The sequence below is a fragment of the Pithys albifrons genome, chromosome 10, assembly GCF_047495875.1.
Source record: "Pithys albifrons albifrons isolate INPA30051 chromosome 10, PitAlb_v1, whole genome shotgun sequence".
In the NCBI taxonomy this organism is placed as follows: domain Eukaryota; kingdom Metazoa; phylum Chordata; class Aves; order Passeriformes; family Thamnophilidae; genus Pithys; species Pithys albifrons.
This window is the reverse complement of record NC_092467.1, coordinates 17140023-17167214: the sequence shown is the minus strand read 5'-3', so window position 1 is coordinate 17167214 and position 27192 is coordinate 17140023. Positions and strand designations below refer to the sequence as shown.

The window sequence follows — 27192 nt, the reverse complement described above, 5'->3', positions numbered from 1 at the left end:
TAAAAAGATACTTTCATTCTTCAGTGTATATTTTTGTACCTGATAGTTGTTTTGTCCTTGTCTTTATTCAAACTGTTCAGTATTTTCTTTTCATTTGTTCTTAGCTTGACATCCAGAAATTCTGCGCAGTTGGAGATCATTGTAACCTGTAGCAATTTAAGTTTTTTACTAACTGTTTTTATTTGTCATTTTTTCTATCACTTCTTCCAACTTTTATTTTAAAGAACACTTTAAAAAAATTTATTGTCTCAACACTATAACCATGAAAAGACAGTCAATCAGTTCGTTCTAAACTGACCAACTTTCTTTCATTTTCCTATAAAGGCTATTATATAAAAAAGGGGAAAATTTTTCGGCTTTTTGATTACTATTTCACTTGAAGTTATCTAAAATTAACCACACTGCTAACACTTTATCACATCCAAGGCAAATAAAACCAGCTTTTGACATCTGTTGTGTATTTCACTTTATTTTCTTCTTTAATAACAAAGATAGCCACAGGAGAACAGGCGTTCCATTTTTTCATGGCAAATCAGTTCTACCATAATATTTGTTTGAAAACAAAACATCTTTTGTGACTTAACAACAGCAATAACAACCTGTTATCTGACAGAAGAAAGTTGCTTAAAATAGAAAGACAATTCCTTTAAAAGTAAAATCTGCTCCTGATGCAGGTGGTTTTTACTACAAAAGAACCTACTAAACCACAAAACAGTACAATGTTTAATACGTAAACATAACAGATTCAGCACCTTTGCATCCTCATAAGCAAGGTTAGCAAGGAAAGAGAAGAGTTGGAAATCAAAAGATCTCAAAGTACAAGCCTTCAAAACTACTCTATATAGAATTTAATTACATATATTCTCTGAAATTTTACATAAACAAGGCCTGAGCTCTTTAAAATAAACAAAATCTTCTGCTTATCTTAGATTGTTTATAATAAATTGAATATATGTAAATTCTTTTAAAAAGTTAAATTACCAATTCATTTAAAGTCTCAGTTCCCTTAATTGTAAAAAATTGCTTCACTGTGTCAAATGCAATATAATACCACGCCATTAATCTTCCAGTCTCTGTAAAAGAAGAATATACCTTAAAAAATAAATATGCGAAGTATATTTTAGTGGGTTGGGGTTTTTTAAGTCACAAAATTAAATTAATTTTCTCCTTACAGGCCCCTGTGAGATTTACCACTGACTCAGTATGTTATTGCCCCCAGCAGTCTGATGGGTGTTACTGACCCGATCATGGAGTGGCAGAAAGAACCGTGTGCCAGTTAGTTTTCTCCAGGGGAGATTAATTCCACTAACATGCCAGGCAGTGAACTGTGGTTGCTGAGAAGCCAACCACCTCTAGCACAGTACTGTAGAGATCATCAGGTATTGATATCTCTACAGTCCTTCTTTGCACTGTGACACATCCAATTATCCTGTCACAATGTTATGCAATTTTCTCCTAATCTGCAAGAAATTTTCAGCAACAAGAGAAGATCATTCTCTTAATATTGATCCATGGATAGAACTTCCATGACTTGTTAAAGAAACCCATTCACATACTGTAGTCAAACAATCTCTCAGATTCGGTCTCTACTGCATTTGTGTACTATTAATGGGGCACAAGAATAGTTGAAACCCTTTGTAATTCACTACTACCTCAACGTCACTTCTGAGAAGTAGTTTATTTTAAAAAAGTGTTACCTGTTGGTTTGAAATTATTTTCTTCATCCATCCTGATCAAATCAAAAGATGATAAATCATTTAAGTTCTTCAGACACAGTTCTGCCAAAAATTTGAAAAGAGCTGTATTTTTAGCACATGCAGAGAAACTCTGTACAAACCAGAAACATCATCGGATTGCCATGAACATGTACCCACGTAATTGCACTGAGCTCCAGTAAAGGTTTTAGAACATGATCCTGCTTCTACTAAAGTTGGCAGTTAACTTCTGCCTGAGGAAACTCACAGGGCAACCTGACTCTTCTTCAGTACAGCAAAAGTAGCAAAGGAAAAGAAATTATGCTGGAATGTAGACTGCCATATTCAATTTTAAATGACAAACTGGAAAGCCCACAGCATTTACACAAAAGATTTCTGCTGCAGAGTTAGCACTTAAATGGTTCAAATTGCAAATATTCACAAATATTTATGAATCCTTCATCAGAAATTTTCTTACTGTATCAGGTGCATTTGTATTTAGTTCACTGAACCTATTGAGTCAGATATCTGCATAAGGATGACCAAAGTGTTTTAGTTTTCTCTCAATGCAATGCTCAGAATTTAAAAGTCAGTTAGAAAAGCACTCAAAGCAACAGCTCCCATAGCAACCAGAAATCATTCACATTACACATGAAATGTATGAAAATAACTATCCACATCATTACAAAATACTTCATGTGTGCAGGGAAGAGGAACTAGTTTTCATAAGCACTTTAAAAAGAGGTTGTTTTTAAGATCCCTAAAGCATAACATTTTACAGAAAAAAAGCTACAACTTTCACACTTACCTTGTAATTTTCCTTCAATTCCCATTTTATCCAATCCAGATGAAAACCCTTCATGGAAAAGACAAAAGCGGTTTTCACCTAACACAATTATACACTTCCTTCTCAATACCATTAGCCATCAGAACTGATTTGCTGATTTTTGCAAGCCAGATAAATACCCAAAAATGAAAAATGTGTAAATATTTATGATACTATGAACAAGTCAAAAGCCTTACAGAGTATAAGTCAGTGTCACTAAGTGGCTGTTGGAGCAGATGTGCAAAGGTAAAAGATGCAGATATTCCCCAATGTAAAATATCAGTCCTGGAAGCTGCAGAAATGTCAGTAGCGAGTTCACAAGTACAATTTTCCCATTTTAGAATATAGAAAGCCACCTAAATTGTAATATCCATTCAAGTAGTAGATGTCCTATGTTCCAGTCCCAGCTATAAATCCTTATTGAAAATTATCTCCAGCAAATGCCCAGAAACTTCAAAATCAGGTGCAGAGCAAGTGGGCAGGAACAAAGATATGGCTGGGGATCGAGATGATGTTCTGGACAAGACAAACTGAAGACACTGGAATTAGGATTACTGAAGTTTTATTCTATTAAAACTCTGAAATATTAGGACTTTTTTTCTTAGCAGCAGATTATATATTCAGCACTGAAAAAATACATCATGGCTTCATTGCACTACTACATGGTCCAGAGTATTAAGATCAAACTAAATAGGTTATGAAGCAGCAAATGGCTTCTATACTGTTTTTAAATGTTACACTGAACTGCTGAAACTCCCACTACTCATGTCAAAGCAACAAAATATTACAGGACATATTGCACATCTTGTTTTCATCCCATTATGAAATTACAGCCCATAAGAAGATGACAGTAACAAGCAATATGGATCTAAAACATCCTAATATAGTATAGATCAATTAAAAAAAAATAAAAACAAACAAACCATAATGAGTTGGATTTTTTAAGGCTCTAATGTACAGGAATGTTGATCGTATCCATTCCAAAGCTACATTGACATCCGTGACAGTGTGGAGCACTATCTCTGCATTTAAGTGCTCGACAAGATGCCTGTGCAAGCTAATGAAAAAAACTAGTATTAAGCATATTTACCAATACAAAAAGTACTAAAACTGTTTTTAAGGAAGAAATGAAACCAAACAAGTCCCTTCCCCAAAACCACAGCTATTCCCTGTAATCAGCAAATCAATAAAAACCAGTAAAGATTACGTAAATAATCAACAATGCAAATTTTTTATTATGGCATAATGTCCAGCAAGCAAAAATAAACTGTCAACTGTGAAGTTTCACATTTATTTTGAAAACAAAGCTATAAACATTTACCAGCACAGTTAATATTCTGTATAAATTTGAAAATTAAATATTAGCAAAATTACTTGCATAAAATTTCCTAATCTACCCTTTATTGTCTTAACTTTCCTACATATTTCTTTTGATAATCTGTTAAAATCAATGAATTCTTGTAGGTCTAGTGTTTTCCAGACTCTAACATCTAAAAATTCAGAGATATGATTTGGGTTCAACTCTTGCTTTCTGTCTTTGCAATATATACTATTTCAGTTTCTTCAGTTTTCCAGCAGGAATCCATACAACTACTTTGTTTGGTTGAGTTTAAGATGTTCCAAAGATGGTTTTGGCTGATAAAACAGAGGCCTTTAACTCAAACAGCTTAATTTGATTTTCCTTAAATTTTTCTTGATTTCTTTTAAATAGACCAAAGAAACACCTCAAAACCCACCTGAAAAAAGATATTCCATAGAAACTATGAAGCTTTGCTACCATCTATTAGTCCTATAAAAAATACTTAGTTACCTGCTCTCTATTATATCAGCACCATTTAACATCTGTATATACCTCTCCCTTGTACTCCAACGAGTCATAATAACTGCTGTAGCTGCTGTGTCAAACTGAAAAATAAAACCACAAATATAAGCTGCTCTACAGTTCCTAGAAAAAATCATCCAGTTGAATATGCATCACGTATCTGTTGAATCCAATAAAACTGTTTTCTTAAAATCCTGGTTGAAATGGGTATTTTGCCAGCTTCCCACTTTTTCTCTAATCCCCAATCACTATGTAACCCAAATATAATCTTTAGATCTTTCTCCACAGCAATGTGAAGCAGTACTTTTTGGTGGACAATACCAAAGCAAACAGATTTCCTTCTCAATTATGAAGTTATCCAGGAGTAATTTAAGTATTGATGTATGTATGGCCAAACTTTGTGAACGAAGATTTGGGCAGGGTTCTCTCCAGGTGGGGGTGTGCCCTTCCAGCCTGCGCAGTGGATTTTAGGTGAGGCTCAGTGTGCGCAGAACTGGCCCCACCGTTTAAGTTCTGAAGTCCATCTGCCACGGCCGAGCGAGCTTGGACAGTGACAGTGAAGTCCTCAGGACTGTGTACAGCACCCGGTACTAACCAGGGCTGACCCTGCTGAGCATCCGAGATCTGATGGGATCGGATGGCAGGGAGGCATTGAACTGCCTGGTATGGTCTCCACTGAGACTCGAACTCACGACCTTGTGATCAGAGTCCGGAGTGCTCACCATTACACCACGGGACTGCCCAATTTAAGAATTGATAATAACCCTTTAAAACCCAAATATGGCAGTAAAATTATTGGCATTGTTGTTTCTTTGCTGAGAATAGTTACTACTAATCTGCCTATAAACAGCATCAATGTAATAGAGCATTAACTTACCTGAGGCCTCCCAGCTCTCCCAATCATTTGCAGAATATCAGTCTCACTGTACTCCTGAAACACTCCTCCAACATAGTGCATTGTGGATTTTATAACCACCAGGTGTGCAGGTAGATTGACTCCCATAGCTAAGGTGCTGGTAGTGACTACATCAGATCAAACTATGTGAACACCTTCAAAATGTCTAGCAGACACTAAACAAGCAGCAAGGAAGTGACTTAATTCTTTATGCCTAAGCTTCAAGTTTCTAGTGGAATCAGTGGGCATTCTGTCCCACAAAGAATTTGACAGAAAAGTATTTGCATAACAATTTCTGTGCATTTCATCATAAGCATTCATTATTATCAAGTTCTTTAACCATTTACATCCCAGCTACGTTTATTTAAACATTCCTTTACTTTGAAGATAATCCGGAATCTGATCCTTCAATATAACAGACACATAATGAAGAAACACTCTTACTTCTTCACAGATAGATATTTGAACACAGCCATGACTTCATCTTGGTTAGTGGTGATCAGTATCTTTAAGATGTATTTTAAGTCATCAGTCACTAGCATTGTTTTCCCATGGTAGTGAACCAGAATTACCACCAACACTGTCACATTTTACCAATACACACTGTCACATGGAAAACACCAGTCAAGTGTGTGGCAAATTATCTCACACTCATGTTTGCTAATTCACTTTGTCTAAAGAATATATGGGGTGGCAAGAATTTAACATAGAAAGCCAACTGATATTACTATTCTGCTAGGAAAACAAAGTATTAATGAAATTTTTAACTTCTAATTCTTTTTGAAATGAAAGGAAACTTAAAATTACATTCTTATTTCACATAATGTGATGGAGTATTTCTTAGGAACCTCCCATCAGTCACGACACCTTGCATGGGAGTTTGAAAACAGTATCCTGCCCATCTAAGAAGCATAAATATAAAAGATTACCTTCTGGGAAACCACTGCTGTAAAGGACACAAACAAAGAAAACATCATGTAAACTCAGAGAAAAGACACACAAGCCCAGAGTTCCACCTCAACAGGATGGCTCAATGTTAGTAAAAGGAAACGGACATGTCCCGACCTACAGTAGATATGAGGGAGGATGACCTCCATGTACTGTGAAAAGAAGTTCTGTGGTCTTTAGTAACAGTGCACATGTAATCTCACAGGGTAAAGGTGCATGAGAAACACAAAAACACCTTTACCTGGATTTCACAAATTCCAAAGGTTTAAGAAACTACAGAATCATAAATTATTACCATTTGCAAACTGCAGTCTTTTCAGGATACATCAACAGCATTCTGACTTTCAAAGTTAAATTTACTTACAAAGTACTGGCAAGTCTCCTTCAGTAAAAGCTCCTTCAATTATTTTTCTGTCAGATATCTCCATACCCGCATGATGATAAGCCACACCACACATTAAAAGTTCTGACAATGAAATAATTATATTCACCATTTAACGAAGTTTACTCAAGCAAATGTTCAACCATAGAGCAGAGAACTAGTAGGTTATCTTTACCTCTCAGTTTGGAGTCTTTCAATGAATTTGACAACTTCTGTAATCTATGCAACACATACAAACAAAAAAAAATATAAAATTAAAATGTATATATTCTTTGGATGTTTTCAACCACCAACTTTCTCATCTTTGCAGAGGGAACAGACTGACTCCTTGGGGCAGCTATTGTAGCCTTTTCAGCCTGGTCATCTTTCCAAGTCACAATCTACAATCCTTCTGTGTTGTTCACATAAGGCAAATAAGATCATGTTTGAGGTTGAAAATCAGAAAGTAGCTTCTGCAACTGCCATGACTAGGCAATAAATAATAATTCTTATGGCTGTATTTATTACAGGTATCTGACAATGCAAAGACATTTTATTAACTTAAAACACTAGTAAGACCAAATCCAATTCAACTATTCATACATTTAATCTTTGCACTACAATGCCTTAGAGGTCAGTAAGAATTAACACTTTTATGTTTAAAAAGCAGCTTTGAGAAACAACTTAATGTTTGTGAAAAGTACCCTAAAAATCTGAGAAGCAAATAAAACTTCACAAGATGAGTGCCAATTTACCAAAAAGAATGTCAACTGTGAAGGCAAATTCCTTACACACTCCTCTGCTAGAAACTGTATTAGCTCAACAGTTTTCTTCACAGATGTCACAGGTTTACTAAAATATACAAAGTTATTAACAATTCAAATAGAAAAATACCTTTGTTTCTGTTCTATACTCAGTAGAAATTTAGCATCTTTTGCAAGAACAGAAGCAGCCTGCTGTACTCCTTTTCTTGTGGCACAAAACTATAAACAAGAAATTTTTTTTTAATCAACACTTTTAAGAAAGAAACAATTTGAAATGTGATTAAAAAAGCTGTTGTACCACAAGCGCTGGTTTTTGTTCCGAGTATGATTGGATAATACTGGCTATCTTGTAGTTAAGAGTTAAGTCAAATTTGAATTCTGTCTGATTGTCACTGCAAGGAAAACCAAGAACGATTTTGCGTAGCTTCACTGGTCGTTGATCCTCATCTATTTTCAGACATACAGCAGGCATCTTACTATCTGAAAGCCATTCTGCAATCTTGAAAAGAGAAGAACAGAAATTATAAATTTCTTCTTTTAATCATGCTCCTGCTCTAACAGCATCACAGAATAATTCAGTTAGCTTTTTATCATTTGTAAACTATTAACATATTGACATTGTTTTTATCACTAAAATCACAGGTGAGGTTCTGCTTTCTATGGGACCAATATAATTTGGACTGAAATTTTGAGTCTGTTGTGATTTGTACTTAAGAGGCAAAAATCACAAACAGAAATCTAAAACTCAAGCTTGTCCATGCTTGGCTGATAATTCCATATGGCTGAAGGCAATTTGTTACATTAGTATCAACTTCACAGTGGTCTTCAGCTGACAGCTTCAAAATTACAAATTTTGTTATCAATATGAAACTTCAATTGCAGACACATTTTTAAAAATACAAGCCATTAATCAAAATAGTTAAAATGTAACACTTACATCTTCTGTGTTTGGGATAGTTGCAGAAACAGCTACAAATCTCAAGGGAGGAACAGTGTCATGATTCTCTACCAGACGCCAAAGGGAAGACTGAATAGTCTTCATCCGACTGACTACAACTTCTAATGTTGCACCACGGCTTTCATCCTTTATAATGTGTACCTACCACGAATTTTAAAAGACTTTCTAAATATTTCTCCAATTATAATCTAGACATGTGCTAAATAAATGTATTTTTTAAGTTTCCTTTTATCTTCACAAAAAAATACAAAACCAGTGCATAAACCCCCAACAATTTTCTTACCTCATCAATGAGAAACAGTCGTACAAGCTGGACTATACAGTTGTCTCTCCACCTTCTAGTCATGCTATCCCATTTTTCCTTGGGGAAAAAAAATCAACACAACAAAACAACAACAGAAGGATATTTTAAAGGCCAACATATGCCACAACTGCAGTACAGGCAGACATGTCTAAGCTTTAATAAATCTTTAAACAGAATCAGTTAAATTAAAGCTAATGCCATGTATGTTTCATCTGGTACATTATTGTATTACTAAGCATCCTTTACATGAACTAATAGTGTGCACAGCAGGGCGCAGGCAAGCATAAGGACTATAACATTTACTACATATTACAAAAAACAGAACCAGCCCTAGCAGGATACAATTAGAAGACTGCTAATGTTTGCTTATTCTATGTTGTTGTAAGAACTGGGGTTGAAACCTACAGGTGTAGTGATAATAATGTCAGCATGATGTATTTCAAATAAATCATCCACCACTGTATCTCCTGTCAGTTCCTTGCAGGTGAGTCCAATAGGTCCAAATTTTTCTTTCCAATCATCAAAACGCTGACTGCATAGAGCTTTTATTGGAGCCACTAAAAATAACACAAACTAATGAGAATTACATCAGGGAAACCACATCTTCAACTGTATTGCTAAAGAAGCCAAAAGCATACATTTTAACGATGTCTTCTTGAATTTGTTTTCCCTAAATTTCAGAACCATAAAATTTGTAACTGGTGTTATTGTCCTTGTTATCCATGTGCACAAATCAATGTTGAGCTTTGAGCTGCAGTTCTTTCCATTAGCAATCAGAAAAAGAAACCTTTAACTAAGATTATTTATGCTCTCTCTCAATCAATATTTTTTTGCAGTATCACATGGAAACCATCATTCAGCCATCAAAGGCTTCCTCACAGACAGAAAAAAACACAGGAAATACATCTTTTCTAACGGAAGATCATACAAACACCAACTTTTTTTACAGTTTAGAATTATATGCCCACTCTGTATTCAGAGAGAAAAGGAGTCATAAATGAGAAACCATCCAAGACAAGAGACAGAATACCAGAAGAAATCAAAGTCTAGCTAAATCAAATGTACAGTTAAATGGAGTCAGGGTCATACCAAGCAGCTAACACAGCAGGCAGCAGTTCTCATGCTGGTCCTCATGAACAGACTTCTAAGACAATCTATTTCTTCTTTTTTTTTTCCTAAGGATACATTACTGTACTTTTGCAGATTCTTTTTCTTCTTGAAATCAGATGTAATTCCCAACAAGGACTGATATTAGCAACACATGTAGGGCTATACTGGATAAGCAATATTTATGGTAAATGCAGTGATTTAAGTTAAAGAAGTGATCAGTGCATGAACTGAAAACAGCTAAAATAGATATTGCAGTGATTATATTCTAGGCTAGTTAGAGCCACTGGGATATGAATGTTTTATCTGTATTAGCTCAAAAGCGATCCCTAAGATAAAGGGATTTAATGAACCAGTTTCTGCTTCAGAAAGAGGTGTAAAATCTCATAAGAGTATCAGTGGCTTGTAAAGCAGGGGAAATATTTAGTTCAGAGAACTGATTAAGGTACCAGCAAGTAACTAAAAAAACAGCAAAATTTATCACCTTTTGCAATGCAACAAAGTGAGGAGTTAGTGATGGCTTCGGGAACTCCTGTCACCAATCCTTCCCATTTTAAAGCTACTGGGAAACCACTCTAATTTACAGAACCACCACAAGCTGATTCGCACACATGGGACCACTGACGAACCAGGAAACAGGGTTCATTCCAGCAGTACCTAATCCAATTACCACCTCTGTTCCAACAGTCAAGAAACTGACATATCACCTCCTCCATCACTGTTGAACCTCAAAAGATTGCCAGATTTAATTCCATTAGCAGGTAACTTCTTCCTTACTGAAAGTTACAGCCAGCCAGCTTGTATCAATGATACCAAGGCAATTGGAAACTACTACCCTATACTGACAGGCTCAACCTTCACAGGTTGACAGATAAAGTGTAAGTCATACCCGTTCATAAAGATCAGTTCACAACACACAGTACACGCTAAAGCTAGTGTTGGTTAAATGTAAGAAGTTAAACACAATGGAATTAAAGAAAAAAAGGACAAAAATTTTGTAAATATAAAGATGAAACCTTTAATAGCAAGACTAACAGACACATGAATTAATTAAAACTGGGAAAACCCCACCAATTTAATCTAATTTACAACATATGAACTCAGTTTTCCAGGAAAGAAAAAGAAAAGATTAATTGTTGTGATGATCTCCCAGAATTTTCATTAGTTCCTATTACAGATCAATTAAACTCATGAAGATCACAGTTCTGTTGCCCTTGACCTACTATACATAGTGCAACACTTAGCAGGAAACCATGTCAGGTAAGCAAATACTGGAAAATTTGATCCTCATCTCAGAGTAACAGACAGGTATACAAAAGATATTGGCAGAGCCAGAAATCATGCAGTAAGAATTTGTTGCAGTTTGCTTTGCTCCCTCTTCCCTTTCTGTGTACACTTTGCCTTCTTGGAGAACAAACTGCTTACAAGATTTTCTAATTTTTATTTGTATAGGAAATGCTACACACTACAATTACACAAGGCTGTTAAATACTAATAATAGTTTCAATGGTATCACAAATAAACACTTAAAGAAACAACTTTTATAAGAATCAGGCAGGTCGTAATTTCTGAATGTATTTAATTTCAATATTTTTAATGCACTCACTCAAGACCTCCACATTTACAGAATGACAGTTTCTATTGCTGTCACCCAAATGTTTAAAGCTGCATAATACTTACTGTAAACAACTTTAATATTTAACCAAGGCAGTGGGGCTTCCATGAGTAATCTGGTAATAGCTAGCTCGAACATTACAGTTTTTCCAGAGCCAGTTGGAGCACAAATCACAAAATTCCTATCTGTATATAAAAGCTAGGAAAGAATTACAAAGTACTAAATATAACACAGTTAGCCATAGTATCTATAAATACATCCCCAAAGCATTGTCTATGTGAAAACAACACAAGGAAATTATTTTACATTGATATATGTAGTCCTCTAAAAATTTTTATGTTTGATGTGAAGAAACATCTGCCACAGAAATGTAAATGAGATACTGTTCATCTAAACTTTTATGTAATGAACTCTACTGCTCTGTTACAAAAGCCCCAGCATCTAGCCCAAGATAACATTAATACAGAACCACAGCCAATATCCAACTCCAATCAAATGTAGATACCTCAAAAAGAGGTATCTTGTGCTCAAATTCAAAACACAACTTGCTTTCCTTCTGTAATTTGATCTGCATTCAAAATCCAGCATTGGAATATATATAATTTAAACAGAATGTTACGTTTTCAGTAATGACAAATCAAAATTTTGCATGACTGTGCTTCCTTCTCACACATTCTATCCTCCACCACCTTAGAAGACAGGTATGTCCATGTCAAGTTCACTTGTTTTCCCCCAAGGTCAATTCTACCTTCCTTCCTAATCTGCAGCATCATTCACTCATCCACCCACCTTTCCTCCATACAGCATTCTCTGTACAGCTTTATTTCCTTCCTTCCCTCCCAACTCCTCAAGGATTCTACTGTTCTGATTCTTTTGTCCTTTCTTTCTAACTGTTTATGCTCTCAATGTAGTCTATGATTGTACAAGCTCACAGGGATGAACAGGAATCACCCAGGAATTGATATGTAACTGTAGCCATGACTAACACTGACAGTACCGATGAACAGTTGTAGGAATTACCAGTGCTTTTCACCTACACTCACAAAAATCAATGAATGGTGAATGAATACAAAACTTCCCCTGATTTTTATTAAGTAATCCTTTGTAACATTCACTGTGAATCAATCTGAGAAATTCTACCAAGTTTAATGCTTGCAAACTCTTGGAACCAGTGTTGCTACCAAGTTGAATTTTGCCACCTTAACCAACTAAAAAAACCAAATAAACCCATAATCTTTTTAATATGACAGTTTCTCTTGACTTTTTAATGTTATGTCATACACATGAGTGATAAACAAACTTTGTCCTTCCTGGTACTTACAAAAATTTATATTTATATTTAGGATATTTAGGAGCTGTAGAAAAAAAAAAGTAACTATTGCCCCAAGACCTCTTTTCTCCAGGTTTCATGAAAGCAAATCTTACTTACAGCTGTGGCTTTGCTTTATTCTACGAACAAAGAGTCACAGAAAATTATTTGACAGGCCAATGTCTAATTCTCATCAGAAAATAAACAGACAGTTAGAACTAAGGAAAAATATTCCAAATCTATGCATAAAAATAAAACTTTAAGGGAAAATGGCAAAAATAAAGCTCTCCATATAATTTAAATACAAAATCATTCTGCTCACATAAACATTATTCTTAAAAATCTTCTCTTTATAAAACGTTGTCAGGTGAATACAAAATTAAACTATTTGCAACTGTAAAAGTAGCTTAAAAACATGCTTGAAGTATTTGTGAATGACAATGGGATTTTCCTACAGTTGAATAAAAATCTTAAATGCTCTTTTGAAGACCCTGATGGAATATGTATGTCCTCTTTGCAATACCTATAACAGAAGCTTTCTCAAAATATTTAATTTCAAATAAGTTTTAGGTTTTAAATAGTACAACTAATAAGAAAGGCATGGACAAACACCGCTTCTCTAAAAGGTCAAAGTTCTGCTTTTCTTAATCTTCCTGTGAACATCATTAAAAATATTACTAATCTATGTGCATAAATACAAATATAATTCACATCTTGACAAAAATGTATTTTACACTGAGAAAACAATTTTTTAGAAGTTCTTCTGCTGTTTTCTCCCATCTAAGCACAACCCTGATTAACCATTCCAGGATGAGGTTCTGATGCATTACAGACTTCTAACCTGTTTTATATTCTGAATATCGAAGTATCACTTAATTTTATCTATGAAGTGCTACTTGCAGTTGCAGTTCATGTTTCATACTTACATCATCCAAAGCTTTAGACTGTGCATAGTTAAAATATGGGAACTCCTTAAAAATACTTCTAAATTGGGTTGCTTGACAGCATTAAGGAATTTAAAACACTTGAGTGAAAATGATAAAATTTATTTTAGAACTGTAAATACCTCTCTTTCTTGTAATTTAAATGTAAACTTTAAATATACATGGCAATATTTCACAGGCTTGTAAAAAGTTATCTAAAAGTAACCTACTAAATGATTTAGTATGTTTGTTTAGATTCTTGGTGTGACATGTATTCCACTTCACTGAAAAAAAATGACCTATTTGAGCGGCCTCGGGATACCACTAGTCAAGAATATCCTCCCTGGCACAGGGTTCATGGAACAGCATCCAATTATGAAATATGAAACTGCAAGGGACAAACCAGACACAAGAACAAGCAGCACGCTGCTGTCAGCCTATCTAAGGTGTCAATGGACACATAATATTTGTAATAAACCACAAATTAATTACCATAATATTGTATGTGCAGTCATAACAGTAGCAAAGAAATTCACCTATGATCATTTATTGCTGTGGTTTTAAAGATATTTTTCAACTGCTAATAACGTATGATCTTAAGACAACAACATTCTTAACTAAAACATGCATAAGATGAAAAGAGAGTAGTGTTGTGTCACAAATCCAAATGAGTGAGTTGATCCATGTCTGGACTTGCATGGAAGCCACACAAGCACCTGATCGTGACCATCCCATCAGGATGAGGACACACAGTCAGATGTGACACCAACAGTAACAAGAACAAGGAGCTGCTGAGGTCTCAGACTGATGTTATATCAAATGACTTAAGAAAGGAAAAGAGAAAGGAGTAAAGCAAAAATAAAAGGAGTTACACATGAAAAATGGGTAAAGTTAAACAAGTAACATCAGAATAATGAAAACTAGATTTAAAAAAAAGATATTATCTAAATAAGTGATCTATTTTCCAAAGCAGAGCACTGATGATTTGTAATTGGCCAATTCAGAACTGAGTCCTTAATCATTTTAAAAATTGACACTTTTTAAAGCTATTTACGTGAATTTAGATACTTCCTATCATGACATTTAACAGCATTTCACAGGTTACTAGAAACAAAGTATTGAAAACAAAGTGTGAAGAAAAAACCAAAAAGAAGTTTGACAGACACGGAAGAATGGTTAGTTATGTTACATATTCAAGGCAGGGCCAAGAAGTAAAATAATAACAAAATCTGCTTAAAGAATGGAAATATACCGCAGGCACACTACAATATAAATACAGACTAACAGAGAATACACAAAGCTAATTTCCTCCTGAGAAAATGGGAAAAATAGGATTCAGTTTTCCTAATAAGCCAAAATCATAATTCACTTTTCCTTTACTACAAGTGTATGGCAATATATGTGTATATGCATGTTTGCATATAAAATCTTGCATGAAATACATATCATGCAAATTTTACATTTTAAAAATAAAGTTTTGAAGAAAAATGTGAACGTTTTAAATAAGTTTCTTTAGGAATGAATGTCTTATTTTGTCTTATTTTCATTTTAGGTTTGGAAGTGCAATGGATAAGCACCTATTTACCATTTGATTCCCAGCATCTTGTTACAAATCAAAACTATTATAGTGTAATGCACAAATACCCAATGGCTACAAATTAAATACAACAATTTTGTAAATGTAAAAGCATTGTAATAAAATCAGTAAATCAGAGCAAAGAAAGGATACGTATTTCTGTAACAGCCCTCAAAATTTCCAATTTTCTTTCTGTAGTTCCTAAAAAAAATATAAAATAGATTTTTTTTCAACCAACAACCATGACAAATACCTTCCTTACTGCAAGCTATGTGTTCTGGGAGGAGTTTCAAGGCTAGAACAAGGCCCAGGTAATACAGAAGAAGCTGACAGGATAGGACAGTGAAGTCAGTGCCTCATCATTTGAAAAGACCATCTTGGTGGCCCTTTGCTAATCTTATTCTGGTTTAAGGATGTCTTGCTTGTACCAGATACCCAAAACTTGATGCAGTATGTAGATGTGGTCTCAAAGGTGCCAAGAAGAAGGTGATAACCTCTTCCCACAGCCTCCTGGCTTGGCTGCTGCTAATGACATCCAGGATGCCACTGGCCTTTGTCACTGCTGGGGCACACTGCCCATTCACGCTTAGCACACCAGACCCCAGGCGTTTTTCCAAAGAGCTGCCTGCAGTCAAACCATCCCAGGGAACCTCAGGGGTGCTCCTCTTTCCCTGTGGCAGAACTGCCCATTTGTTCCTGTTGATTTTCAGAGACTGTTTGCAGCCCACTCCCCCGGGGCAGACCCCTGCAGTGCTCACAGCCGGCACACAGGCAGAGTGTGACCCAGTCACCACCCTCTAAGCCTGGCCAAACATTCTCAAACCCACACAGCTGTCGAACCACTCCTTGTGCCTTAACTCTGTTACAAGAGTGTTGTGGAAGAGGGTGTGTACCAATCACTCTATGATTCTATGAAACACTTGCTGAAGGCAAAGTAAATGACATCCACAAATCTAATTACCATCAGACAGGAATCACACCTATCTCCAAGCCCCATCCTAAGCCACAGCTTTGCCTTACATTTTTCTGCTAGAATTAATTTTCTATTCCATATTTCTGTAGCAGTTCACCCACTACAATAGGTACATTCCACAGATGCACTAAGTCCCTCTCCCAAAAGGTTTAAAATCTAGAAATAACTATACTTTGTTAAAAACTATTAAAAAAACCAGAAATAATTTCTAAAACAAGAATTGATTATTTCATCAAATTTCTCACCACTTCCTGCCATTTTGTAGAAATATCCTATTTAACATCTTTTTCTGCAAAGATACAAGTATGAGCTGCACCACAAATAAACATTTAATTTTCAATATCTGGTTTCAAATGAAGATGAGACTCTTTAGCACATGAAGGGACAAGGCTGCTCTTTTTGAAATTGCTTAAGGGACTGATGTGAAGTTACATTTCCAGATAGGTTTACATGACTTGGCACTTCTGAAACTGTGAATCTGCTTCATGAGATGTTGAGCCAGTTCATATTAAACAACAATGCAATTAAGTTCCACAGAATTGCAATACATTTAATCAGTTTCAGCCAATTATCTCACCTTGAGCTGGTGGGAAAATGTTCTTCACTGTACCTCAGATCTTGGATATCAATTATTATTATATACCAAACACAGACTATGGACTCATTTCTTTAAAACAGAGCAAAAATAATTACCTGTCATATCCAGAATCTCTGAAGCATTAGAAAATGATTGAATTTTAATTCCATTTTCAGACACAATGTCCTCATTATTTACCCTATGCAAAGTAAAATCTGAGTCCTTAGTTATTGGAGCGTGATGATTATTTATCCATAAACCTTCTTTTCTCACTTCTTTCACATTTTCACTTGTATTTAAGCAAGTATCAATTCCTTTCACATCAACAGAACTAGCTTTAAATTCTGTATTTTTGTACATATAACCAGACTTCTTAAATAAGCTGTAAAAGATCCAGAATTTCCATTAGTTTGCTGTAATGTTACACAGTTTGTCTAATATTCGAAAAATACGCATGCTTGTATTGCAAGCAGAACTAGCAAGATACACTAATAATAAAATTGTACCTAACCGTATTTTATCTGACCTGGAAACTCCTTTCAAGATACATTTTAACTTTACTTTCATTCCAGAAAGTATCTGAAAGAATAAACTGCCTGTCCCATTAGGCTCTGACTCCCAGCAGCAGATTAACTTTGAATTTCTGCATAATTATAACCAACGGAGGCACACAGGTTCTGAGGAACGAGAGGAGCTGGACAGAGCCAGTGGTTTATTGCTAAAACCTCTCCTCCCAGGCAGCACTGAAATCACATTGAGAACTACTCAAGGTATTCATTCTCAACTGGCTCACCACTGCTCTGAAAAGCAAGTGATCTTTGCCTCTTGTTTGTTACCACACAGATAAAGAATTCAGAGTAGTATTTTACAAACCATTTTTCATCTAAAAATTTCTTTAAAATTTAAGCAACAAACCTCATGTTTACTTTTTTCATAAAAGAGGCTCAGCTCAGGTCACATTTAATTAAAGTACTAAAATATTGCCAAAAAGAAATATCTTTTTTCCTTATACTGAAGGAAATCAGTATCTGAAGCCCTGTTAAAGTACCTTCACCTGAATGACCTAAACTTTATGTTCAACAGATTTATCTAAAATTATGACACAATTATGACAGTGATAAATCATCCAAGTTGACTAGACAGGCACCTTTTTCTCAGCGTTGCATGGACACTCTCATCATCATCACTGCTTTCTGGAAATTTACTTAACACTTTATTTTGTGAAAAATTTGCAGCAGGTTGCTGAGAAAACTCTATTTCTCTTTTAGATTTATCTTCATCAGAAGAGAGAACTGATGAATCTATTTTCAGACTTTCATGCTGGAAACTAATTTTCTCTCTTTCTTGTAGACTTAATTGCAGCACTTTTTCAGAGGCTACACCAAAAGGAACAGGTGTTGATGATTTATCTTCTTCTTCAGTGTTACTTTTACATTGTTGTATAAACTTCTGGTGCTTTATCCCTCCTCAAAAAACAATAAAGTAGTGTTCTTATTAACATTCATATTTTTAACAACTTAATCAAATACCTTCCACACAGGATCAGCCCAATTCACGTATATTATATGTGCTGATATTTCCATCTTATTGCAAGAATTTGAGTGTGTATTTTGTGACTCATGCTAATGAATGTAGTGCATCTGTTGTCAACTAAAAAGTTATAAAAACAGGGACATGCTCTTTGCTTCCTATACCAAGTAAAGGAACTACAAAGTAGTTTTTAGGACAGAACTCTTCACCCTGTCCCAGAATAAAGATGGTCTTTAAAAAAAAATGACACAATGACCAAGCTTGAAGTTGCTGCTACAAACAGCTGTGAGATACACACTGCATTCTCAACAGTCACAGTCAGTACCAATGCTGGAGACAGGCTGGTTCCACAGCCCTCTTACCAGTGACCACATTTTGCAGGGTTAGTCCTCAGTGTCCCGATCTGGCTGACCAGATCAACAAGCATTGCTGTTGGCCAAAAGAAGGCACAGGCAGGAGCAGAAATGAGGAATTAAACCCACCAACACAGCAAAACAGCTCTATTCTGTAGTCTATTAAATTTCAACGTTATCCATCTGGAAATTTAAAATTACAAAGCCCTGTTCGTGATACAACAGCAACAGTTCTAACTCTACAAACACCAGAAAGCTTATTTGAGTAACCAGCTCTTAATCAAATAGCTCTTGCATAGAGTAGAAAAAAATCCAACCCACCTTCCATTTTAATATAATTCCCAAATAGAGAATATCATAAATCAGCACAGTAGCTAAGAAATGCAGAAATCTATTTGATAAAGAAACAAAATTCTTTCAAATAAATTTCCTTAAAGTGAGTGTTTAGATGGGAGGAATATGCCACTTAGCAGCAATTAATGACCAGATTAAAATTTGGCCTCCTGAACAGCAATTTGATAAAAGCCCCAAAAACGTGAAGAAAAAAGTTCATTTCATATAAACTCTGTTTCTTGGGTGAGAGACAGGTCATCAGATCCACGTGTTGACATTCTGCTCTTACAGCCCTTCCCACTGTGTTACAATGCTGCATGAAACAATGTGCAGTAACTGAAATTCTGATTATACTTCTTATCTTGCCCAGTAAACTTGTGGACTATATACCTAAAGAGGACTGCTAATGCTCCAAGCATATCTAACACTATCATTCTCTACTAAAATACATTCCTTGTCTATACTTGCGGACCCAGAAATATTTCATATTTCACAGCAAAAGAGGAGAAATTATCTGTCACACTAATTATTTGATATTTCAAATGAATGTCAAATATTATGGTTGAGTCAGACTTTGCAGTGTTGTTTATGGGTGGACTTGATCACCTTAAACATATTTTCCAACCTCTCCCATGATTCAATATTTTACCCATGTGAGTGTTGGCCGAGGTTTCTTCCAGTTCCCTCTGTAACTCGTCTGCAGTTGGAATTTCAGCAATAGCTGGAGCAGGTGCAATAAACCAAGTCTTACACTCTTCATTTTCTAGATATCTGTTTTTAACACACAAATGCAAGATAAAAGGATTTTTAAAGCACCCTCCACAACATCGAGCTCAAAAATCACTAATTAGAAATAACCTGTTTCACTTGCTAAAAAATGTTTTTATTCTTCAATTAATCAGATATTTATTCACATAAAATTGAAGAGGTGAAACTACTGCTCTATTTGCTTTAGCCCCAAGATACACCCACATCATTCAATGTGCTTGGAAACATTTCAAAGTATAGGTTATGGATCTGGAAATTTCTAGCCCCACATTTCTATCAGTAGACAAAAAAGTAAGTCACAAGAACACTACTGTAAAATGATTCAGAGTGTGGAAAAACTTGGAAAACAGTTACGTATGTCTAAAAATATTTACCGTTGTCTCATATCTGGTCTCTCATAAAATAAATCATCCAGTGAAAAGACCATATCTGCAGAGTTGAACATTTTAAGATGAAATGTGAAGTCTCTTAATCTGCAAAGGGCAGCACAGGCAACTGTAAAACTAAAATTGCTAGAATTAGCAATTGTATAAAGTAATAGAAAGTTTATTAATTATAAGTGTAATATTTTCTAGACTGTTTTCTTTAAAAGCTCTTGCCTGCATCCTTAATTCTTCTTCAAACAGAGAATCTCTACTGATAAAATATGGCTCCTATTACTTATGACTAAAAAATCCCATAGGGCAGCACTTTAAACAACGTTTACATTACTATGACATGTCTGGAGGTAAATGTTGGTAGGAGTGAAGATCCAGATAAAGTTTATGCTAAAGTATTTAATTTCTAAGACTAATGTTCATATTCTTTGATACAGTGGGAGACTATTTTTTTCTGACTGTTTCTGTTCTGAAGGAAAAATGCAATGTCTTATGATTACACTCTGTCAACTCTTTGCAAAATAAAATTATAGTTACCTAAAAACCCCAACAATTATTTCAATTTACAAGAAAATTAGATTTTTTTAAACCTATATGCAAATTATTTACCTGGACAACTGGAGTACACACCCAACTCCTTAATGTTGTTAACAGGTTTGTTCTGAAACATCAAAACCAGATATTACTTCTAAACTATTTGTCATATACAACAGTTTTAAAAATACTCCAGATAATTGAAATGTTTTTCATTTAGCACCAGCTGTAGATATTGGACATGCTTTCTTTATGCATTTATGTTGAGAAGTTTCACAGCTCTTAATTTTGACTGAGAACAAGTTTAAAAAGCAAGGATCTTACTAAAAAATAATACAGAGGTGCTTTTATGACTCAAAAATCTTAGATTCACTAAAACAAATGGTAAGATACCAAATTAAGTTTATCAAGTTCAATAACTCTGGAGATAAAGCAGTGAAGCAAAGCTACCTTCTCTACCTTCAGCTAAGCCAAAACCAACACTTCTTTTGCACTGCAGCATCTCATTAGTAACACATGAAAAGAACATTTCAGAGTGCTTTGCAAATAGGACTCAGGTTTACTTAATTACTGTATACTGTCAGCTGTGAATCAAAAGCTTACAGATTCTGTAAAAGAAAAATATTTTTAAACTTCAAATATTCCAAAGAGATGTTCCAAATTTAAAACAGAAAACATTTCACAATACCAGGAGAATATAGAGCATATAATCAAAACTGTCTGTGAGCACAGTGAAGAACTTCAAACAAGAAATCTGTCAACGCCCCTTTAACAGAGTGAGTTTGCAACACCACTTCTGCCAACTCCTGCCACTCCCACACTGCCAGGTTTTGCCACTTTTCCCTTCACACTGATAAATCTAGAATTTAGAATTCACAATTATAAATCTAACAAAAGGGCTTAATTTTCCCACCATGCTTTCAACATGATTTTAAGGTCAATAATCTAAAGTAGGAGTTCTCAGGCTTGGTATCAGTAGTGGCAATAGAAAGTATCTATCAGGGGCACTATCACGTTGTTATTGAAATAGCCATAACCTGTCCTAGTGCTTATCCAGCTGAATAACCACGGCACAGCTGCAAACACTGCCTATCAGTATGAAATGGCTTTCCTACCTCAGGTGAGGAATCGTCAATCTATGATAATGTAACTTCCACTTAAATAGTTCTGATTAGCAGTCTTTGCTATATACAATATTTGATATCCCAGGCCCTTATGGCCCCTACTTTCTGTATGTCATTTACTCTTTGACTGGCTCCATTAATTCCAATTGCTTGATAATGTAAATAGAAATGATGTCACAGTCCTTCTATGAGACTGGAAATCTAAAAGAGATGCACTTCTTTATGCAGCTCATGGGCCATCAGCTGGTACAGTCCCCTCAAAATCTCCAGCCAAGAAATAATGAAAAGCCTCTCTGACCTTTAAAGGAAGAAAGAACAAAACAAAAAAGGCCAGTGGTTGGTGGTGGTAGTAGGGAGGCGACCACAATGTCTCCAAGATGGACAGAAATCAAAAAATCTTTACTATATGCTGATTGCTGTTGGGATTGCACAGGGGAAATGCATATTGCAGGTGGCAGAATGAGGAAGCAGCAGGTGTTGGCAGGAGCAGCAGGCCATTGATTAACATTTACAAAGAGATGTGTGCCAGGTCCTCTGAGCAGGATCCTTTAAGAATCACCTTACTACAGACAAACACTGCAGGCCCCAAGGGGTTTTGCTTTGACTTTTCAGCTTTCTCCTGAGCCAAATCTCCTCAGAGCACCTCAGGGGCCAAAGTGAATGTTGCTGGCGCTGACCCAAACAAACCGCAGTTGCCCGCTCCCAGCCGTGGTTCCGCTGCCCCGCAGCCTCAGGGAACATCCCCAGCTCACCGCACTCCTTCCCGGGCCCCTCAAGCCCCTCAGCGGCAGGTCCCTCTCCCTCCACTGAGGCGGCAGCGCCGGCGGGCGCCGCTCTCGCCTCACCCACAGCGCCCCCGCCGCCTGGACCGGGGAAAATGGCGGCCACGCTGGGGCCAGGCGGGGAGGCGACGGCGGCCCGGGCCTCCCTCTGCGGCGTGCGGGGCCCGAGGGCTCCCCCGCCTTCCCCTACCCGGACCCCGAGGGCTCCCCCGCCTTCCCCTGCCCGCCTGGGTTCCGAGGGCGGCGGGCTCGTCCGCTGCCCTTCCCTTTGAGGGGCGGCCCGGCCGCAGCACCTGACAAACACACTGCTCGGCAATCCTGAAGCAATAGGAAAGGATGGGGTTCAATTCCCCACAAAAAACTGTCAAGGAGGAATGTGGAGAGACTCATGTGGTGGCAGATTTAGAGGTTGTCCAAACATGCACTCACAGGGAATTGCTGTCTCTTGGACAGTTCTTACTTGCTTTGCCCCTGGTATAAATGAGAAAGGGCAGCTGATTCCTGAGCCATATGACTCTGTTAGCAAAATGATTCCCACAGAAAGAAATAAATATACTGAAAATCCAGATCCTTAAAATACCTCATAGTGGATTTTTGAAAATAATTACTCTTTTTTCTTGCTGCTGAACTGGAGAAAGAAAATGCCTCAAATTCTATGAATGGAAACAATATCACACAATATATTTGTAAAATGTAGGAGCAGGTTGTTTTCCCCTTTGAAATATTGCAACTTACAATTCTGGACTTGCCATTAGAGCATAGCTTTTGAACTAGTACATTTTAAATACGTTGCAGAACTGTCTCAGAAAATCTAAATTTTAAACTGGTTCAAAGCTTCATGCCATTCAACAAATACTATAGAGGCAGCTACTGTAAATATGTATTTCCTCATACATAAATAGATGAAAAGAAAATTTTTCTCAAATATTGATTTTAACATAAATAATTTTTATTTAATCAACTTTTTTTGTTTTCTTTCTGAAAATATTGATTAATTTTTAACTTTCCATTTCAAATTCTTAGACATTTTGTGTTTAAAGAATGTGTGTGCATTCAAGCCATGCAAGCCCAGGTCAATTAAAAGCATGCAAGAAAGGTTATGTTCATTTTTATAATTCAGTGTATATAAGGTCATTGCTTTATTTATTCTTACCTTAAAAATACTTGTATCAGAATTGTGTCATATTACAATATTCCAAAATTTACACCACTTGTTTAGAAGCTTTAATCCTCTTCCCCATCTAATAATAGGCAGACAGTCAAAGGTGAGGAGGACTTCATTCCTACTTCCACCATGATGGGATCTTGGCCAGCACAGAATAACAGAAGATTTTATGATAAAGAGCTTAAAATGCAATCAGGATTTCTAATGAACCCATTGTCTGAAATTAAATTCTGAAGCCACCAATATTATTCAGTAATCTGAACAAAAGTGATGAAATGTTTTTCTTACAAGCATAGAGTAAGCATTCATTTTTTGCTTACAATAAATTCTGAAACCAGAAAGCATTTTTCCTTCTTACTATTAAAGAATGCCTTCTTCAATTCTGGCCTCAGGCAAGTTTCCATCTTAGTTCACAACATCTGCTTTTAGCTGACCAGACTTTAATGTTTAAAGCCGTAATACAAACAGTTCATTTTTTAAAGCTATTTTTCCTTCGATTCCTTTCCCTAGGTGACATCTCCCTCAACACACACACAAATCACATAAAATATATAGCAAAGCAGTCTCTCAACTGCTCTGAGAGAGTTTAATTTTTGATTTTCCCCAAGCCTAACATCTGATCTGCCATATGTTTTGAGCCTTTCCAGCTCATGGAGATCACATACTAAGTCATAAACTTGCATAGTCTGGAGCAACGCAACTAGAAAATCATGAACACCAGACATTGGTCAGTGATCCGTGTGATAACAGAATAATACTCATACTTGCTAAATACAGAGCTGTTCAAAGATTCAGTTTTCCCCACAATGTACAAATTGAACAAATCAGCTAAAACCAAATTAAATGCATATAAGTAGGTAGACATATGTGATCTGTCAATCAGTGGTGTCTTCTCTTGGTTTCCTTTGTTTGGTTTTATCCACAGTTTCAGAGGCATGACAAAACCATTGGTCTCAAAAGCACCCTACCTCATGGCATAAATCAATATTAGAAGGTCTAAAATCAGAGGCGACACCTGAACTGCATGATTTTTACCATTGCTTGAGGTGGTTACAATTCTTCATTTATTAAAAAAATTGTAGGATTTGAGAATAAAAAAAATACTTGCAGCTGTAACCTTTTCCAATTAAATAAAATACAAATAAAAATACAGTAAAAATGAAGTTACCTAGATGAGGAAAAGGAGAGTTTTTTTCACTTTGCCATGCTGGATAGTATTTACAAATGTGGGCTCTGGATGTTGCGCCACCCTTGCAAAAACTTAAAACAGGTGAATAACTTGATTTGTGGCAGCTGAAATTACTCATGTGCATAACTGCTTGCAAGATTGGGTCTTAAGAGAGCTAAACGTGGCTCCCGTGGGGCTGTGGCAACACCGCTCTGCATGTCTGCCAGAGGGGATCTCCCCGAGCTGATCCAAGGCACAGCTCCCCAGGGCTGAGCCAGGCCCTGCTCTCGCTGTGCTCCGAACAGATGCTGCTCTAGGAAGTTTAGTTCTTGAACTTCAGATTTGATGTGGCTAAACTAAAATATTTTTATCACTATTGTGTTTTTCATGGTGAGGTGGGGAAAGTGTTCTTTTCTGTACTTTTTTTATATTTGTTTCATTTTTTCATTTCTTACCCATACACTTTTTTTCTTTTTTTCATTTTATGTCAAAATATTTTTTTACACTTTTAAGACATGAACTCCTCCCACTGAATCCCTTAGGCATAAACTAACCACCAAGGACTGTTTTCATTATGTATAGCATTAGCATTGTGCTTCAAATTAACAAAACAAGCACATTGCACATTTACAAGTCCACCCTAAATCAATCATCTTATGTATAAACATTTATTTTATGTCATATACTATCTAGAGTCATTAGTAGCTTTGCAGTTAGAGAAAGGAGATAATAGAGAATAGATTTTATAGTTCACATAGCTGATACTTTTCACTGCATCTATAACTAAATCATAGGCTCAGCTGATAACATGAGACATATGCAGAAGGAAAGAAAATGAGATTAATGCTGTGGTGGTATTTGCTCTTTTGGAGTGTACCTCCTAGGAGGCAAGTCATTGCTGCTTCCCTTAAAAGTGAAACATAAAGAATGTCTCATTGATAGTATCCATCAAGTCTGCTTTTGTACAGATGACAAATAAGCCTGGAAGTTATATCTGAAGCACTGTTTTGGAAAATATCTGGCTATTTTCATATTGCCAGTTTCAACATTGTACTTGTTTAAAGATAGAAGGGGAGTGGATGTTTCTTAAACTAGAGCTATTGAGGTCAGATCTCAACAGAAATATAAGGTATAACAAAATGCTTTTAATTTTATTAGCTTTTTGCTCTAAATTTTACAAATCAACAATATTTACTACTATACAATTGCTAACATCTGAATTCCAGATCTTCTGATGGTTTCATGCCCTTTGACAGTGTTTCCTGTCAGCAAAATTCTTGCTTTGGACTGAAAACTATAATTCCATAAGTATGAAAAAATTATTCAGAATGCCTGAAAAACATTAACTTTTAAGATTTCTTATTTTAGTTATTAAATATTTATATTATTTTTATTAATATAACAATATTAAGATATCTATACTTTTCCCCCTAGAATAATTCTCATTTGTAAGAAAATAAACAGTTCTAATGAAACAATATTCTGAATAGTCCCAGTTCCATGGTGTGCAGAAGCAGGGATCTTCAGTGATAGCATTTTCTTGTTGCAGTGTGAGCCTATTTATCATTTCATCAAACTAGTCTCCTGAAGAAAATAGTCTATTTCTGCCCTTGTTTTATGTAATACACATTGTTTATGAACTTCATTTTGTGTACAATTTTGGCAATTAAAAAAAAATTACTCATAGTAATCTTCATCTGTCTCTTTGAACCACTGAATAAACATATGTCCAAAGTGCTCATTTTCCAAATGGCCAGTTCTTAAAATACTTGCAGACTGGTTGATTTTCAGTTAGGTTTGTAAGTGAAATCCTTCTAACTTGCTGCTGCTCAGTCAACTGGAAAGAAGATACAGAAATAGAAGGTTCACAGAATAAGCTAGGAAATGCAATTCTCAGGAAAAAGGATGTTTCTCATTGTGGAAAAGCTGCTTATACAGAAATCTTAATATGATTGAGGTATTAGTCCATATTCAAGGAACAGAAGAAAATTTGTGAGTTTTGAAAATGCATGTATGATATGGGATAAATTTTTAGAATACATTTTGTTTTACATAGCATTTTTATTCACCAGGAAAGTTTATATATGTTCAAATGTGTTTTATTATTTTGACAAACAATGGTTTGAGGAGTAGACATGAGGTAAGGAGACCACAACACTCTGGCTGCTTACCATCTGTATGTCTGATTTCTCCTCAAGGGATTTTGGGTTTTTTAACTTTGTGCCCACTTCATTGTCTTTAGGGGGGGGGGGGGGGGGGAAAGGCAGCAATTACTCCATCTTTCTCATTTACTTTCTTCCTTCCCCAGTCCCATCCTAATTACTAAACCTATGCTGATCAAGGTGGAATAAAGCAACTCAGCCATGTAAATAGTACTTAAAGTAGCAGTGAGATCCATGTATAAAG

General features: G+C 35.8%; 1 protein-coding gene across 1 annotated transcript in view; it reads right to left on the bottom strand.

Moving 5' to 3' along the window:
• Positions 1-22473, bottom strand: part of HFM1 (helicase for meiosis 1) — a 34247-nt gene extending 11774 nt beyond the window's left edge. Inside the window, exons 1-23 of the mRNA XM_071565515.1 lie at positions 22424-22473; positions 20623-20674; positions 20011-20139; positions 19518-19639; positions 17800-18118; positions 16769-17034; positions 15256-15303; positions 13530-13600; positions 11360-11492; positions 8978-9129; positions 8552-8629; positions 8248-8409; positions 7609-7809; positions 7441-7529; positions 6743-6786; positions 6550-6651; positions 5220-5365; positions 4331-4425; positions 3444-3577; positions 2503-2550; positions 1698-1778; positions 982-1073; positions 40-146 (exon numbers count right to left, since the gene is read on the bottom strand). Coding sequence (XP_071421616.1) covers positions 40-146; positions 982-1073; positions 1698-1778; positions 2503-2550; positions 3444-3577; positions 4331-4425; positions 5220-5365; positions 6550-6651; positions 6743-6786; positions 7441-7529; positions 7609-7809; positions 8248-8409; positions 8552-8629; positions 8978-9129; positions 11360-11492; positions 13530-13600; positions 15256-15303; positions 16769-17034; positions 17800-18118; positions 19518-19639; positions 20011-20081 — 2561 coding nt within the window. The 5' untranslated portion in view covers positions 20082-20139; positions 20623-20674; positions 22424-22473. The remainder of the gene's footprint in view (positions 1-39; positions 147-981; positions 1074-1697; positions 1779-2502; positions 2551-3443; positions 3578-4330; positions 4426-5219; positions 5366-6549; positions 6652-6742; positions 6787-7440; positions 7530-7608; positions 7810-8247; positions 8410-8551; positions 8630-8977; positions 9130-11359; positions 11493-13529; positions 13601-15255; positions 15304-16768; positions 17035-17799; positions 18119-19517; positions 19640-20010; positions 20140-20622; positions 20675-22423) is intronic.
• Between the last annotated feature and the right edge of the window lie 4719 nt (positions 22474-27192).